Below are 19,277 nucleotides of genomic sequence, written 5' to 3' on the forward strand. Positions count from 1 at the left end.
TGGTTTCCTTATGTAACTATTCTGGGAAAAGATTTAAGCATTTAGAGTCTATGATTTGAAACAAAGAAAAATAGTATTCCAAGGCACCATCTTCCAGTAATAAAGACAAGGCCAGATTATTTTAGAGTGCTCTTTCAGTAGTACAATACAGCTATGTATCACTTCATTTTCATTGTATACCTCTCTCTCACAGGTAGGACGTACATCATAAGACTGGCTACAGATGTTTTCTTTTTTCTCTTTATGATCAAGAAAATGAGACATTTGTATAGAGCAATTTTGCAATTTAATCTGTTACTTGGTTTAGGTAAATTTACAAAATGTTATACTTGACAATTGTTAAACTGTTTTAGTTCTATTTGGATGCTTTATTCCTGGTGTAGAGGAAGCCCTGGCTTCTCAATCAGTGGAGTGATGATAGAGAGCATTCCAGGACAGTTTATTGGAGATGGGAGAGTGTCAGAAACAATAATGATGCTAGAATGGCTAGAAAGGAGAGTGTTTGGAGGGGAGTAATGTGTAAGAAGACTTGTAAAATAGGAAAGGACTGGCTGGCTTATGAAGAGAGATTCTATACACTTATTATTTAGGAAAACTTGCAGCTCTGAAATAGTGAAATGGTTTTTAAAAATCTTGTTTTTTAACTTTTTGTTAGCTCATTTTGGCTATGTTAATGAAATAATGACTGATGTGCTTATATATTATATATGTTATATAATATATGCTATATATTATAAATAAAATATATGTTACATATAATATATAGTGTATACTATATATATTAACTCATGTGATCCTCAAAATTATCCTGTAAGGTAGGTAATGCAAATGTGATTATCCCATTTTTATAGGTAAGTAAACTGAGGCTTATAGAGGTTGTATTGTCTTGCACATGCAATCATTACAAAGTGCTGGAGATAGAATTTGATCTAAGGTGTCCATGATTCTCCATTCAGAAATCTTTCATGGTTACCACAATGACTGTCTCTAGAATATCAAATGGGAGACATCCAACTCTTCATAGGGTCACATTTTATTCACACATTCCAGAACAAAGTACCGAGATTTCAAGAAGGCACCTTGTTTCAAGCCTGTGGTAACTCTTGTCAGACTGAAACAGATTTTATTTAAGTCAAGCCATGGCTTCACCTACCAAGAATGGTGGGAGATATGTAGAGATTATGACATGTTGTAGTCACAGAATTACACTTTTGTGCAAGTTTCAGTTCATTTAAACATTTAATGACTAGGTCAGCAGACTGACAACTTAGATTTTAGGGTCATATGATTTTGTCATCTGTGTTAAGCCAGTGATTGTCAAGGTGGTTTGAAAGTGGGTTAAGGTGATCTCATCCTTATGCCTCCTCTACGGTTATCCTTTTTAAAATATGGTAACCATTGACAAATTGGCAAACTAGAAAAGATAGTACAACAGAAATGTTCTAAGTATAACATTCTCATAAAATAGAAAACTATTCCTTTAACAAAAGGGTGAGTATGATATGGCAACATATTCAATATATGTGGGCTTGCAGCACATTTGACATAGAGCCATCTTTATTTTTAGCATGCTAGATGGCTAAAAGGCATACTATTTGCATTTTTAAATGTTTGCTTTTAATGATTTTTAAATGCCTGAGACTTTCCTTATGGCAGGATTCTCATATGAGCAGTGATCACATGCTTTTTTTTGTGGCACAGCTGTTGAAGAAGGGAGAAAATAATTATTCCATTTGACTAATATATGACAACGGGATCCTGCAGACATTCAGCAGTTCCCTGACAGTTGGAAGATTAAATCTGTCACTCTGTGGATTATTTCAGTCAGAAAGTTGGGATAAAAAAAATCATATCTTGACACAAAGTAGAGAGTGGAAGGAGGGAGGCTGAGTCCAATTGTTAGTAGTGGTGCTGGATGCCCACATGATATAGTACATGTAGACTCTCTCATACCTGGTGTTATATAAAGTGTGACTTCCTAATTAGAGAAAAGAAATGAATTTATGATGAAATTTATGGCATAGATTTTGGTCATATTTTACTTTGGCCTATAAAGCACCTTTGAATCATAGCCAAATGATCTCTGATATCACAGGACAGGTGTGGTGCACTCATGGGAAGGGCTGGGACATTGGCAATGAGAATGGAGATTTTAAAGATATATGCCCTGGAAACCTTACTTCCTTCTTCTATTCCATGTTGGAGTTGCCCTCCTTCACCATTTTTCCTATCCGTTCTTCACCTCCTTACCCATCTTTTAAATTGTAGGGTTTTTTTTTTTTTTAGTTCAAATGTATTATCATTGTCCCACCTAGTACGGTACTTCATTTTTGCTATAGTTAATGTAGTACAGTACCCTTCAGTCTGAAGCCTTGTTGTTGTAGGAACAGGACAGAAAATTTCTTTGGAGAGTGTCTACATGAAGTAATTTTTGATAAATTGCCACTGGATTTTTACAGCAATCCTTAATCTTTGAGAGAAACAAAAGAGAGTCTCAAAAGATCCTGGATACCCCTTCAAGGATGCAATTTGAGGGAAGTAGTTCAATTAGACCTAGCCTATTGAAAGTAGTTTTCTAGATTTCTAGAATATACATGCTTAAATTCTTGAAATAAGCTCTCAATGTATTATTTCTTATCCATTTCATCTTTTCTTTGGTCCTAATATGCTTAGCATATTTTTTTTCTCAAATACATGACTGTTGACAAAAAATGAAGAAAATTTATTAGTAGTTATAATATACTATTACAGTTTTTGTTTTTTTTTTGATGTGGAATGATTCTTCCTTTTTTCCTCCCCTCTCCATCAGAGTTTCTATTTAATTAGTGCAACATTTGAAATAACATTACTCTCTTCTCTGGCAGGTCACTTCAGGTGGAACTTTCATTGGCATTGGACGCAAAACTCCTGATTGCCAAGGAAACACCAAGTACTTCCGCTGTAAATTCTGCAATTTCACATACATGGGCAACTCGTCAACTGAACTAGAGCAACACTTTCTGCAGACTCACCCAAATAAAATAAAAGCTTCTCTCCCCACTTCTGAGTCTGGGAAATCTTCAGAGAAAAACTCTAACAAGTCCAGCCCCACTCTTCGATCTTGTGATTCTGGAGACTTGGGAAAGTGGCAAGACAAAATTACCGTGAAAGCAGGAGATGACACTCCTGTGGGTTACTCGGTGCCCATCAAACCCATTGATTCCTCTAGACAAAATGGTACAGATGCCACCAGCTACTACTGGTGTAAATTTTGTAGTTTCAGCTGCGAATCATCCAGCTCCCTCAAACTGTTAGAACATTATAGTAAACAGCATGGGGGAGGGCAGTCAGGAGGCCTTAATCCAGACTTGAATGATAAGCTTTCCAGGGGCACTGTCATTAACCAGAATGATCTAGCCAAAAATACAGAGGGTGAGCCAGTAGCTAAGGCAGAAAAGGGCTCCAGTGCAGCTAAAAAGAAAGACTTCTCTAGCAAAGGAGCTGAGGACAATGTAGTGACAAGCTACAATTGTCAGTTTTGTGACTTCAGGTACTCCAAGAGCCATGGCCCTGATGTAATTGTGGTGGGGCCACTCCTTCGTCATTATCAACAACTACACAATATTCACAAATGTACCATTAAGCACTGTCCATTCTGCCCCAGAGGCCTTTGCAGCCCTGAGAAGCACCTTGGAGAAATTACTTATCCGTTTGCTTGTAGAAAGAGTAATTGTTCCCACTGCGCGCTCTTACTCTTACACCTGTCTCCTGGGGCTACAGGAAGCTCCAGAGTTAAACATCAGTGCCATCAATGCTCATTCTCTACGCCTGATGTTGATGTTCTCCTGTTTCATTATGAGAATGTGCATGAATCCCAAGCGTCTGATGTCAAACAAGAAGCAAATCACCTGCAAGGGACAGATGGGCATCTGACTGTCAAAGAAAACAAAGAACACTCATGTACCAAATGTGACTTTATTACCCAGGTGGAAGAAGAGATTTTCCGACACTACAGGTAAGCTATAGGGGAAGGGATGGTATTTGTCCTGGAGTCATAATAAGAAATGGCAAGAATCCAAAATTAGTATGGAATTAAGTGGTAGTATGTCTTTCTATCTCTTCACACTCACAAATATCCTATAACAGAGTAAGGGATATGACCACATCCGAGTTTGATTTGATCATTTATGTCATTTCAGTGTACTTGGAAAGTTAGCCAAAGGTGGAAAAGATCCAGACCTGTGACTTTATTGGTAGGGGGAATTCCCTTTTGTGGAAATCAGCTCTAGGAGTATAGATCCACAACTAATTTGTTTCTCAGGGAGTTGTATCTTAGAGATTCTTAGTTGTACCTTAGTTGTATTCATAGAGATCTAGAGAAACTTAGTTTTGCCTAGGATACCTGAAAGGGTAAGTAACTTGCCCGTGGTGACACAGCTAATTGTGTCAAAGACTATTTAGGATCCTGACTCATTTGAGGCATTTGATGGGATTTAGTTTTCTTTCACAATCTATTTATCTTGACTAAATATGCTATTGTACTCCACAATGGTTCATTAGATCAGCTCCCTTATTATGGGCCGTACTATCACATTTTCCATCTTTGATTCCAAATATGAAACAATCAGCCTGAGAACATGTTGCTGCTGTTTGCCTTTCCAAATGGGCACAGGCATTCTACTGATTGCCGAATCATTGCACAACCCCCACTAGGCTTGGCCTCCAATCATGAATCCTTTTCGAAGGTGAGTATTCCATAATGTAGGTGTACAGTGTGGCATTGTACTTCTACGAAGTGCCTTCCTCTGGGTGGATAAAGCTTTTCTGTGTTATAGTCATACCTCGACTAAGGCTAAATTGGGTGTTTTTTTCAGGTTGCTTTCTAGCCTTGTCAGATTTATGAAACTGGGATTCCTAATTGATCCTTTTGCACTATCAAGGAACAGCTGTTGGATGGGTTTTGAAAAAAAAAATATATGTATAGAAGTGATACCCAAAAGGGAAGTAGAACCAAGGGAAAGAAAATAAGTCTACCTCACCTGGTGCGAAAATATAAGTCTCAAAGACTAGACGAAGAAAATCTCGTATAACAATACAGGTAGAAAGATGAAGGGCTGTGCCCCATTTATCTAACTTAATAGATTACCTTTTTTTAGACCAATGTTGAACAAAAACACACTGTGCTTGGAACATCAAAACGTCTGCTTATCTCTTTGCTCCACTGTAGTTTTAAATTTCCTCTAAGCCTGAGGGTGGCACCTCACTTGTATTAATTACAGCAGATTGCCCGGCCTTTGCCTTTAATTCTGGGGGAGGGCCAACTGTGGTGAGTTTTACCAATCTTCTGAACTCCATTGTCATTCTTGTGGTCTCCATTCAGATTTAAATAGCTGGGACCTTTAAGGCCAGCTGGCTGCTCCCACTCTCTTTTAAGGTTTGTGCAATGATGTCTGGACCAAGTTTCATGTAAGCTCAATTATTTTTGTGATGTTATCAAAATAAAATTAATTTAAAAGCATACTTACAGAGCACCTCTCTCTCTCTCTCTCCCTCTCTCTCTCTCCCCCCTTTCCCCTCTGTCCCTCTTCTCCCTCTCTTTCTCTCTCCTTCTTTCCCTCCCTCCTCTTCCTCTCTCCCTGTCTGTCTGTCTGTCTGTCTGTCTTTCTCCCCTCCTGTCTACCTATTTTGTGACAGTGTATAGTACGTGATGGTAAGGTATCTCAAATCTGCTAGAGTTGGAAATTTATCATTTAGAAACTCTAGATTATATTGTAAATTTGTCATTACCCTTAGTTCATGCCTTGAATACTGTTTTACAACATGTAAAATAATCATTTAAATATTTTACTTACAAAAATAAATTGTACAAAATGGTGGCATAAGCCTAATTAAACTCCTTGTGTTCAAATAAGACTTTAACAAATTATCTTAAATTGATCCTCTTAATTTGAGAATTGAGATTGGGTGAGAAATGATCTTTTATTGACTTCTGCTTTCAATGCTGTTTATGTTTTGCGTTAGAGTTTTGTTTTGTTTTTTTCCTCTAGAGAATGGTTTGACTATAGCTAATAAGACTTTACCCTTTACATATGGGTTTGTTCTTATTTTTATTAGTAAGGTAACACTTAAAAAAAGACTTATCTAATGCCATATTTATAGTTTTATAGTACACACACACACACACACACACATTAGTAGTTCAAAACTTTCATTTTCAATTTCTGAATCAAATGTATGGGGAAAAGATCTAAATGGAGTGGAAAGCTGGATGAAGAAATACAAGTTGGATGAAGAAATCAGGATGGCCGCATATGTTACTTGAATTCACTAGTGAGGGATCCCCTCTTCCAATATGAATCATACACCTCTTTCACTTAGTAAAAACTCTTTTAGAATTGTTATGCCTGAAATAGTCATTAGCCTATGATTCAGCCATTGATGATCTTCTCAAAATTGAATTAGGCTAGTAATCAGATGACATACATACAGTTTGTCACTAGGTCTATACTCAGAAGGTTTTCCATCTTTGTAAACTCTAGGATTAGGTTAGCATTGGATTAGCATAGACTTTGAGAATCCATTGTCACTACCAATCTGTGATGAGGCACAGGAATAGATCATTAGTGTTTGCACAATTTAACTTGCAAGGTCAGGTAGTGAAGACATACACTTCTACAACTGTAAATCTTCAAAAATTGCAAAATGCTTTTTTCACTCCTCTGAAGGCAGGAATTGCTCCTGGGGCAGTCAGAAATTTTCCAGGCTTTGAGTATGAGTTATGTTTCTTTCACACAGGCATACAGTGTGCACATTGATTAGTTAATATATGTATGAAATATCTACTGTCCATTTCTCCATTAATTTTTAATTTAATCCACATTAGTGATGCTCTCACAGCTATGCCTGCCTTGTGGCTTAAAATAAGTTTTAGAGCCAGTTTTTCAGGGAAAAATAAAAATTGTAAACCATCCTGGCAAATCTAAATGCCATGTTACTTTTCCAGGTGGCTATCCTTAAATAAGTGATACTCTTTGCCAGCAAATGCAGTGGTATTGTAGCTCTATTTTTGATTAGTAGATCTTTATATCCAGGTTCAGCAGTAGGTTGTTGGTTAAAACACAAGGAACTGAGAAATTAAAATATAAATGAAAAAGCCTAAAAGAAGCATCTCAGAATTGGGACTCTTGAAAGGAAGAAATCTAATTGCATTATTTTCATATAGCCATAAATAAATGGAAAGTTTCAGCGTAAAGGCTAAGCCACATAAAGTTCAAGAAAATCTCTGCTTTGAGATCTAATACATCAGGTAGTTTTTTTTTCACTTTCTACATTTTGAATTCTTACTCTACTACATAGGTTACTTGTTTCCTCTGAATTACAGTGAAAACTTTACTTTTAGGTCAGATTGTAAAATGTCATCAGCTGTTGTTCCTGGCATATTAAACTCTAATGACAGTCATTTCTAAAGGAAGAGATGTTTTAGATGTTCCTAGATCAATTTCTTGAATATCTAAAAGTCTGATATAAATATAGACATAGACATAGAAACAGACATAGACATAGACATAGATGTTCAGAGACAGAGTTAATGATACTTTTAGGAACCTTACAACAGCATTCTTCACCTTGTAGTATGGATTGTCTCATGGGTCTTTTGGAAGATGCATTTGGAAAGGAAAGTATGAAGGTCTGTGATAGAAGTAAAATGCCACTTAATATATGAACGATAATATTGTTTATGAGTACATAATACATACATGTAGGTATATATACATATTCAGATCAACAGTTAAATGGATTTGTAACTTCCTTGGGAGATTCATTTTAATTGAAACAAATCACAATCCCTTTAGATAATGTTTTCAGAATTGTAGTGGCTAAAAACATAGTTTATCTACAACCACTCTCTCATCAAATCTCTCTGACTTTAGCTAGTCTGGTCATTGGACAACAGACATATGCAAACTTTCTTGCTTGGTAGGACCTTTTGCTCTAAAGTTCTGCTCTTTTGGAAGTCTCCTCAATGCTGCAATGAGGCATCAAAGTAAATCTTCATTTTATATAAACACTCACACTCAAGTGGATCTGTGACCTCATTGATGTGTCTACGGCTGTTAGAAAAATCTGAAACAAAAACCTACTACAATGAGTGAGTGAAGTAAAGACTTTATTGCACTTCTCACAAGAGAAGTGTAATAAAGGGCAATGGAGAAAAGCCTTTGCCCTATGGAAGCCCCATCCTTGAACCCAATGAGTTGCAACCGGTTTAGCCTCCAGGGCTCTTTCTTAAGGAACTAGTTGTTTGCTATACTTTCTAATTGGTTGAGGGACTATCCACAAGATCTTGGAATTTCTTATCCTGCTGTGGAAGCCTGACCCCCTAATATCTTTCCTACAATGCCTTCTAGTAATTGAATTTGCAACCCAGATGTGCCTACTCATCCAGTTTAACTTTTGACCTTGCCATCCTGTAAGTTCACCATTATACCCAATGACATAGGATCCAGCCTCACTTTCTCTTGATATTGTTAAGACACCAAGGGAGTCTATAGTTTGTTAGTCATCCCTTGCTTTTTTCCATATGACAACTAGTCTTTTTGTTATTGTTGTTCATACTTTACATTGCTCATTATGTATAATGTGTTATAACTTACTCATACACATTATATACCTTTCTATTTCCTTTTGGATATCTATCCATAAGTATTTATTAAGCACTTATCTGTGATGGTGATTATCATTTCTATATGTTTATATATATATGTATGTATGTATGTATGTATGTATGTATGTATGTATGTATGTATTTTAAAACTTGCTTGAGGGGCAGCTAGGTGGCACAGTAGATAGAGCACCAGCCCTGAAGTCAGGAGGACCTGAGACCAAACACTTGACACTAACTAGCTGTGTGACCCTGGGCAAGTCACTTAATTGCCTAAAAAAACCCAAAAACAAAAAAAAACTTGCTTGATAACAAATGAGCTTTCTGAATTTAGTCATATTATAAAGATAAAATGATTTTTAGTAATTGTTAGGGATTTTAAATTTATCCTATTAAATTGAAACTTACCTATGTTTTTCACTTAAATAGAAATCTGAGAGCATTGAAGGATTATATGAATACTTGGTGGAAAAACTATAATAGTCATTCTCAATGAACACTTAAGACTAATCTGGCCTTTTTAGTGCTTCAAGTGCTACTGTCATGAGCTGTGAAAATCATGAGGAGAAATATTGGGAACCCTATGACATGTAGCCATGGGAACTGTGGCTATAGTTTCTGTTGAGTAATGTTTATTTGTAGCTCTTGAGTGTAAAACCACAAGTACATGTGCCATTCCTTTAGCGTTTTCCATAAGTATCTGGTTTTATTTCTGCTACCAAGTAGATTTTAATGAACAACCAAGTTATCTGCTATTTGTAGCTAATCAATTCTTCCAGCATCCTTTCATTCCTACCTTTCACTTTTCAGCACCTTCTTTCTTGTCTTTTATCACCTTGCATTTGAATCCAGTCATTCCCTTTCTTCCTGGTTTCTTTGTCTAACTTAATTGGTCCTCTATTATGCAGCTTACATATTCTGCTTCCTCAATGTCATTCCCTCCTTCAAAATATTTTAAGTGGTTCTATGGTCCCCATATGATAATATCCAGTCTCTTCTGTGTTTCATTGTAATTCCTTTCCAAAAGGAAGACCCACCCTTCAATTGGCAAGCTTTTAGGTTTCATTTTTTTCTAAAGACGTCATTTTTTTTACTGTCTCTCCAATTTGCCATTCTAATTTTTACTGCTATTCCTTTTTAAAGAAAAAAAAATACTGTGTCAGCTTCATCACACTTCTTTCTGCTTTGCCTGTTTAGCACTTGGCTTTCTTTCAAATTTATTCTTAATTCTTCTCCTCCATGGATCATTTTTTTGTCCATTCCAGTGTATATTGATTTCTCTCTTCTCTGAACTTCTCTAGCACCTGAGTACTATTGATATGGACACATCATTATATATTGTCTGGTTTACAAATCTACCAAAGATCTATGATTTAGTCAGATACTTCATCAGTTCAGTGAAGGATTTAAAAATAGTAACTCTAGGGTGCCTTCAGCCTTTAAACCTGTGATCCTGTGATTATGTAATCCATTTTGACTTTACCTTCTCTTCAAAGCTCATTGCTACACAATTCCCCAAATGGTGATAACTTTTTTTCAACTATAAAAGCAAATGTAGATTGTGATGATAAATGAGTTGTGATCTGAATTGGTTTAGCCTTGAAACAGTGAAGTGATAAAGATTCATTTTCTTGATTTTTATATTGTAGCTGAAGAATCACATCTGAATTTTGGGAATTTTGGTGAGAAACTATTCTTCTGGTGTAATTTATAATGGTATGAAACCAGAAATGAAAGTGATTTTCTTTTTCTCTACAAATTTATGATTGTTTGATACTTCTCTTTGATTGTAGTTTAGTTTGTGAGGATCTTCCAATCAATGGTACAGCTTGCAAATCATTCTCAACCTGTGTAGCACTTATCCATCTTGACCTATAACCCCCCTAAAAAAGGGTCTACATTGCATGTTTTTATCTAGGTTTCTTGACCTTCTATGTGAATATCAGCTATCCATTATTTATTGATCACTCTGTCAATATGACTGTCCTATTCCCTTTTCTGGACATAAAGTCCCTCTGCTAATATGCTTTTCCTGCACAATTCTTCATTGGTCCTGTTTTGCAGCTTTATGAGACCCACCAGTCTCTCTCCATTGATCTTCAACTTACCCATAACTTTAATTCTTTGGAGGTCATAATATGATGACTCTCAATTACATAGCATGAATGGAAGAATGCTGATTTAAAAAAACATCAGAGAGAAATCTGGGGATCATTAACATAAATGGCCAATCTCTGAAAGACAACTCAACTTGCTTTCCTACTCCTATTTGATTGTGAGCCCACTTCATTGTTGATCCACAATATCTTTCCAAGATATATGTATTGATAGGGATTAACTCTATAATTTCTCCAATCAACTGCTTATCCCAACCTACGTAAGGGACATTTTGCATCCAGTTCCCTTCTTTATAAATAGTTAGGCAAAACTATTGAGTAATTTTGGATCACATTTTTTTGTATTCTACAGTCTTCCTGGACTTAACATAATCACCATGATGTCATCTAAGGTGCTTGATTATAGGGAATTCCTTTTCCTGTTGAACTGAATAAGGACATCATCCATAGCTGTGCCATGCTGTATAAATGTTTGGCAAACATGTCTGATTTATTTATTACAAATCAAAGGTTATCCATAAAGTTATCTTTTTGTTTTATCTTTCAAAAATATATTTGACAATTTTGCATGAGAAGCATTCTGTTGAAGGAGAGCCACTATGGCAAAATTTTGCTATATTATCTAAAATGTATTTTGTCAGCAAAAAAATAAGCATAATAAGATCTTGTATTCTTTTTACCTTTCAACCAATTGTGTGATCATAAAGATGATGTATGTAGTAACATAATATTTGTGAAAAAAATCACTTGTTATTTCATATTTTCATCAAGTATATTCTTAATATATGTGAAGACTATCATAAAGTTTCGTTGAGATTATAAAGGTGACATATAGTTGAGCAGTTACTGGTTTATTTAGATCATTTCTTCTTTTTCAGTGTAATAACAAAGTCCATGATTTTTTTTTTCTCCAAGTATGTAGCATACTGCACATCCTTTTCAGGCAGCCTGAGAATCAATCTCCTTACACTCTCAAAAAAGTTTTGCAACCAGCACAGATCTCATTGGTATACAATGGGTCTAGTTCATTTACTCTACTTATTCTTTTTTTCTTTATTGATATTTCTACGACCTCATGGTACACATTAGGTACTGTGATGTTAGAGTCCAAATATGGTGGCTTCATACTCATTCATCAAGAAAATTATTTGCTACAAAAAATTTACAAATCTTTTCCATTTTTGATCCATTTCTTATGCTTTTATTTTCAGCCTGAGATATTCTTGGGATGATCTAGATTAATTGAATGTCTTGCCAAACTTTATACAAACTTGTTTTTTCTCTCTACTACTTTTCTCTGTTTTATGAGTTCAAACTGCTTATTATTTTCCACTGCTTTCCTGTAAGATTTTATGAATCAGTTTATATTCTAAACTGGTGCTACCCTTGGCTGCCACATCACTCTACTTGGCAAGAAGATCAAGTATATGCTGTTTGATGTAGTTTCCAGGCTCTTTTGCTCTCACCTTTGTGGTAATGGCTTTACATTAGGTATACTTTGTTAAGAAACGGTGATTATATGTGCCAATATCTATTCTTTTATCTACTTCGTACTTTTCAGTTTACATAGTTGAGTCTAGAGTTGCTTCAATTGCACATCTTTTCACTTTTATTATTTCTTCTAATTTGATAGTGATTTTTTTTTTCTAAAAAAAGTATGACTGTTCAGAGATGTTATGGAAATGACTCCAACATCAGTAACTAGTCATTTTCTTTTTGTTATAAATAATTTCATTTTTAAAATTATAGATTTAAAGATGAAATGGGTCTTAGAGTTCATTGAGTCCTATTACCTCATTTTATATGTAGAACATTTTTTAGAAGAAATCAAAAACAAAAATAATAACAAATGAGCTTGAGGGAGTATAAATGACTTGCTCAGAGTCACATAACTAGTATCTAAGGCAAAATTTAAACTGTAACCTTTGTGATTTGATTTTGTGTTCATCATGTGCAGCACTTCTCATCTTTCTTAAACAAGAAGTATTCATGGTATAAAGACATGAAGTTTCTGTGTGGTCTATCAGCTTTTGACTTCCCTCATTTATTTCCTAATCATTTTTTTTCCTTATCCAAATCTCTTTTTTCCCCATGATCAACTTTACAATGAGGTGACAAATATGTATGATTTGATTTTGAGGAACTTAGTGACTTCATCAGATAATATCTCTATAATCTTATGTTTCACAACAAATTGGAAGCATAATTTATGATTATCTTCATGGAGACCTTTCTTAAAATGTTTATCATGAGCTTCATAGTACAATATGACTAAAGCTTTTCCTATAAAAAGCCATGTTTGCCTTTGGACACATGAAAAACCTAACTCTGTCAACTCTTTTCTTTGCCTCTCTATAGAGAACATGGGGGCTCTCCTGAAACTTCCTTTTGTCTTTTCACCTTTTGTATTTTTTTTAATAGCAGGAATGTCAAGATTGATGTGATTTAGTCACTTCAGTAATCTGTCTTCTCACCGGTCACTGGATAAGGATATCACATTTTTAGAGTCCCATTTATAGAAGGCCTAAGAATTCTGTGATTCTCAGAACTCTCTTCCTCTTTCCTTTGCTGTTTTGCAAAAGGCAAGTCACACATGACTCAAGGCCATTTTGTATTTTTCTTTGTTTCATGAGTAGCCTCAACCAAATAATTCATCATAAAGTGGCTCACTTACTGCTAATGGGAAATAATGCTATGGGGAAATGATGGGAGGAAAAACCCCATGTCTTCCCTAAATTAATATAATACTGCGAGAAAACTGAAACTGAAAACACATGATTAGTCATGTTCTCGTGAGTTTTAAATGATTCTTTTCATCACAGCAGACTGTAAGCTTTTTGAGGTCAACAGCCATTTGTTTTCTGTATTTATATCTTCTCTGCATAGCATAGTGCTGGATACTTGAAAAAATGTAGGTACTTGAAAAATATTTGTCGAATTGAATTACAAAATCTATTTTTTAATAATGAATTTTCTGTTATTTGGAACTAATCATAGTAGAGAGGTGATAGACTTTTTAATACTTTTATAAGTCTTATGTTTATTTCTTTGCTGAATTATATGTACCCTATGCATCTGATTTTTAAGATCAATCTGACTATATATATATGTATATATGTATAGATAGATAGATTGCTATATATATCAATTCATCTTCATCTTCATATCTAAAATATTTTCTTAAGGTGTTTTTTTCATCATTCTATTGGATTATCCATTTATAATACCTCACTTTCAATCCTTATTGCCAACAATGTCTCAAATTAAAAGAATGAGTAACTTTTCAAGATGTGTGATCTGTCAAAATATATTCAAATTTAACCTCTTTCATTTTATTCTTCCTACCATAGTCATTTTCAGAGGTGTTGAATTTGGATTTAACACATCATACCTTCATTCTACTTTCTGATATTTAAATGTACTTGCAAGGTGTGCAGATGAACAGATGACTTCCAAGGGCTAATTAATTAATATTTACAATTTATTCTGTTACTTTGACTCTCTACCCCATAACTGAAGAAGCAAAACACTGACAAGTGGTCAGAACTATTCAGAAAAAAAATGCTTTGCCACTGATAACAACTTAGTGGAGTGAATTTAAACATTAAAATGACTAAGGGCAGTATCTTGCAGGTATGGTTTTGCTTCATCTGTAGAATGATTAGTATGACTAACATTATTATGAGAGTGGTCATGCCTTACTCAGAACAGATAATATTATTACTAATGGTGTATAAACAACCAACGTCTTTATAGCCACTTTCATGTACTCGTCAACTAACTTTTTACAAATGACTCACACTTTTTTATAAAACTGGGATGTGACTGGGATGTAAAGCTACCAGGCATTGAAGTCTTAAGGGATCAGGTAAAGAAGCATCTTTATAGCACTTGGTATTGCTGTCAGAAAGAAAGGAAAAATAAATTATATTTTTCAACTTAACTTTTTGCTTGCTTTGAATTGGGTATGATGCAGTCTTTCTAGAACTATTTATTTGTGGTTCAACTTGAGAACAAAAGGTAAGCTAATTGTCTTGGGATCGCTCTCCAAATTCTCTTTTAGTTACATAATCACAATGGCTAGAGACCAACAAATCACTATTATATTTGAGTACCCAGAAAAAGCTCAAACAGCAGCATGGAATGACTGCTTCAGAAGTAAGGGAATATAGAAAGACCTGAAATATGCCACTGCATATGATTTTTTTTTGTTTCTATGCAAATTAGTTTTGTGATAGGCATCCTTAAATCTGAAAGCATTTAAAATTACGAGACCCAGAATAAAACATTTGCACGGAAAGGCTGTGCCTCTTACAATTTCTCCACTCTGGTTGCCTTTGGGTAAGAAATACAACTTACGTATTGTTGTATCTATGGCTATTGTGCTGTTATTATTCATTCTATATTGTTTAGTGACTGTCTGTCTACTATGTGCAAGATGGAGTCCAAGCTTGGATAGGGTATTAAAACATCTCCAAAGACAAAATAAAGTCCTGACTTTGAGGAGTTTAAAACCTAGTAGAGTAGATAAGTGCATGAACAACTAGTATATTGTACAGTAAGTAGTATATTTTGTAAGAATAATATAAATTCTATTGGGATTCAAGATCACATATTGCTTTGGTGATGATGTCAGGCTTCATAGATGAGGTGATATTTAACTTGAGTTTTGAAAGATAGATAAGGGATACTTAACTCTTTCTGAAGTCTTCACAACAACATTGATAAAATACATTTGGTTTGTAGCATGACAGTTCAAAAATTCTGAGAAATATAATAATTGAATCTTTATTACAAAGTAGGCTAAACAATGTTTCTTGTTCTTTTCTCAGACCTGAGACAGTTTATAATCATGCTCCCGTGCTGTAGTTCTATTTTCAATGTATATCAATAGAAAATAAACATTTTACCCCTTGTGCTCAAATCCAGTTCATACTAAAGCTTTGTATAGCAAAACAGCATTGACTTTGTAGCGAATTACATGAAAGAGAATTATATGATAACAGCAGCAATGAGAAACATTGTTATAAAATCATACTGTATCTTACACCTTTGTGCTTTCCTAGACAAAAGAAAACCTCTAAATATTTAAAGTACCAACAAAGAACCATGTTTGGTATGATGTGGATAATTTAATGTTACCAAATTATAACTGATAATCAAGTTACTAATTACTGTTTTTATATTATCTTTTGCTCCCTTTCAATAGTGTTCTATCTGAACACTATCAGTATAGTATGGTTTAAAAAGGAAAATGGTATCATTTGTCATAAACCCTTTGTTTGGGCCTGGAAAAGTAGCCACAGCCAAGAGAAAGAGAATTCAGGTGAGGCCTGTTAACACATACATACAAGTATTGGCCTTAAGAGGAATCAGAATTATAAATTAAGATGAGGACAAGAAGAGTGACCCAGGTCACTGATAATGTAGTTGAAAGGATGAGCAATATAATTTCCTCTAAATATGAGTATTTGTGCTGTAACCATGTATTTGGGTCTGATGTTATTTGGAGGAAAAGTGTATTTTGGGTTGCAGTGAAGGGATACCTTAACTCTTTCAGGTCTCCAGGGTACCATTTAGAAGATTGCCTCTTCCAATTTACTAAGTGGTGTTCAATGGCCTGAAAGATTGAACAGTTTATTTCCCTCTCACTAATGGTAGTCAGATGCATAATCTTAAGCATCTGAATTGTGAAGATAATAAGATCATTATCTGTGTTTCTATTAAAGCTTTGGGAGGTGAAGGGGACTTTTTCTGAATTTACACCATGAGTCAGTGATAGAGCCATTTGTTTATTCAGTTTTTTATCCTCCTATGAAAAGGTTTTTCTCACCACCTATTGGCTACTATACCCCTTACTTTTACAGTACAATCTGGAAAATCCCATTTCTTGCTAAGAATTTAAGAAAGGCTCTATACAATAAGAGGCAGCAGATTAAGAGTTAGCATACTAACAATATAAAGACCTTTGGATTCCCAGTGGGTTCAGTTTCTGCCTCTCTCACTTACTATGTGACCTTGGGAAATCATTTAACTCTTCTGGATCTCAGTTTCCTCCCCTGTAGAATACATGCATTGGGCTGTATTACTTCTTGGCTCTATCTGACCTATGAAGTTCTTTCTATCTCTGAGAACCTTGGATATGTAGGATATTATATGCAGCAGTGGTTTGAAGGTTTTTTTTAAAAAACAATATGAATACCATATGCTATTATAAAATTAAATAAATACAGGACTTACAAGTTAAAATTCATCTCACTTTACCTAATCAAACCTGACCTATCTGGATGGCCTCCAACTGTACTTACCTCTATACTGAAGAATCATATAATTTCCAAGCTGGAAAAATTATTAGCAACTATCCAGATTATCTGTTATGTGAAGAAGAATTTTCTCTATAACCTACCTAATAAGAAATTGTCCAGTCTCTTGGCAGCTAATGGTCCAGTGAATAGAGTGCTAAATTTGGAGTCAGGAAGAACTGAGTTCACGTAAAGTCTTTTATACTCATTAGCTAGTTAACTTTAGGCAAGTAATTTAACCTTTACCTCAGTTTCCTCATCTGTATAATGGGTAAAACAATAACACCTCCCATGGTTGTTGTGAAGATAAAATATTAGTAAAGCACTTTGCAAAATACTATTGTTGTTGTTGTTGTTGTTGTTAATCTCTACCTAAAAACTTCTAATGACAGTTTGCTTTGACAGCTCTCTTTGTTGGCAAGTGTTATTTTTTTTTTTTTTATGTCCAGGCAAAATCTTCCTTTCTGTAACAGTCATACATTAGTCCTCATTAAGTCTTCCAGGGGCAACATGGAATAAATCTAATCCTTCTTCCACATGCCAATGAGTCAACAAGCTCTTATTAAGTTACTACTCTAGGTCAAATATAGTTTTAAGCACCAGAGATACAAATACAAAAGTAAAACAGTCATTGACATCCAGGAGTTTACATTATAATGGGGATATATAACAGTATAAATAGTGAATATAGCAGTATAGTGGAAATATTTCTGATTTGCTGAAGTCAGAAGACCCAGGTTAAAAAGCTGTATCTGCCACTTTGCTTGATGTGGGGAAAGTTCCATGACCTCCTGGGACTCAGTTTTCTCAACTGTAAAAGGAATGGGTTAGGTTAGATGTCCTTGAACATCGCTTTTTTTCTTTAAGTCCATAATCCTGTGAAATACCAAGTCATGGTGGGGGATGGTTTAACCCCTGGGGAAATCAGGAAAGGCTTCTTGAAGGAGGTGGCACTTGAGTGAGTGTTGAAAAGAGAAGCAAGGGATTCCAAGAGGCAGAAGTAAGGAGGGAGAATATTCTAGGCATAGGGGTACATTCTATGCAAAGGCATGGAGATGAGACATGTAATATTATGTCTAGGGAGTAGGAAGTAGGCCAGTTTGACCAAGGAGTAATGGCTAAATGAGCCTGGAAAGATGGGACAGAATCAGATTGTGAAGAACTTTAAGAACTGGGAGTTTGTGATTTATTCTAAAGGCATGTATAAGGCACTATGCTAAATTCTGGAATACAAATAAGAAAAGAAAGAGTCCCTGCCCTCAAGGAACTTGTATCTAATGGGGGAAGACTTGATCAATAAACATTTGCTGTCCATGGGGTTTTCTTGGAAAATCTACTGGAGTGGTTTGCCATTTCTTTCTACAGTGGATTAAGGCAAACAGAGGTTAAGTGATTTGCCCAAAGTCACACAGCTAGTATCTGAGGCTGGATTTGAATTCAGGTCTTCCTGATTCCAGGCTCAGTAGTCTATCTACTGAGCCATCTAGCTGCTTCTAAACATTTATTAAACACCAAGGATGACACCAAAGTCATCCACTGCCTCCCAGGACATCACTAGTTATCCTGACTTTTGTCTTGCCACCAGACTTCTGTGACTCTGGAAAAGATAGTAAAGCTGACAACTTTGTGCAACCATCTCACTTAATTCCAATTCATGTGCAGGTCATCAACCTATGATATCATTGGGTGATATCAACAAGCACCTACTATGTGCTAGGTACTTGCTAAGAACTGGATAACACAGAAAAGGAAGCTGAAAAGCAGGGGGAAGGAGCAATTACCTGGCTTGGGGGTATGATGGAGAGATCCTAAGGAGTATAGTAACAGGGGAAAAGAGAAGATGGCTGACTTGGGCACCCTTCTTAAAAAGAGTTTCTAGGAGGAGCTCTCAGCCTCAGAGTCAGAGGTTACTGATGTGGGAGTTACACTGTTGAAGAGATGCTGCCTAAATTAATTTCTGGGCCCTGATAGTGAAGTCCAAAGGAGTGTAGCCCAATCTGAAATGAAAAGGGAAGAAAGGATGAGACTTTGCTTCAGGAATATCAGTTTGTTAGCTTTGTAGAAGTTGGATTAGAGAAGGGAAACTAGATATAGGGAGACCAATTAGTTATTGCAACAGTCCAACGATAGATGTTGAGGGGCCTTTAGATATTTCAAAACTGCTATCATGTTTTTCCTAGATATTCTCTTCCCCAGGCCATTTATCAACATTTCTTC

At 35.3% G+C, this 19,277-nt stretch overlaps 1 protein-coding gene across 5 annotated transcripts in view; it reads left to right on the forward strand.

The window, feature by feature from the left end:
- Positions 1-19,277, forward strand: part of TRPS1 (transcriptional repressor GATA binding 1) — a 297,247-nt gene that overhangs the window by 71,542 nt on the left and 206,428 nt on the right. For all 5 annotated transcript variants that reach the window (XM_027854078.1, XM_027854081.1, XM_027854082.1 and 2 more), the window contains one exon: positions 2,865-3,994. In XM_027854078.1, coding sequence (XP_027709879.1) covers positions 2,865-3,994 — 1,130 coding nt within the window. The remainder of the gene's footprint in view (positions 1-2,864; positions 3,995-19,277) is intronic.

This window comes from Vombatus ursinus, unplaced genomic scaffold (assembly GCF_900497805.2).
Source record: "Vombatus ursinus unplaced genomic scaffold, bare-nosed wombat genome assembly UNPS02010284.1, whole genome shotgun sequence".
Taxonomy (NCBI): Eukaryota; Metazoa; Chordata; class Mammalia; order Diprotodontia; family Vombatidae; genus Vombatus; species Vombatus ursinus.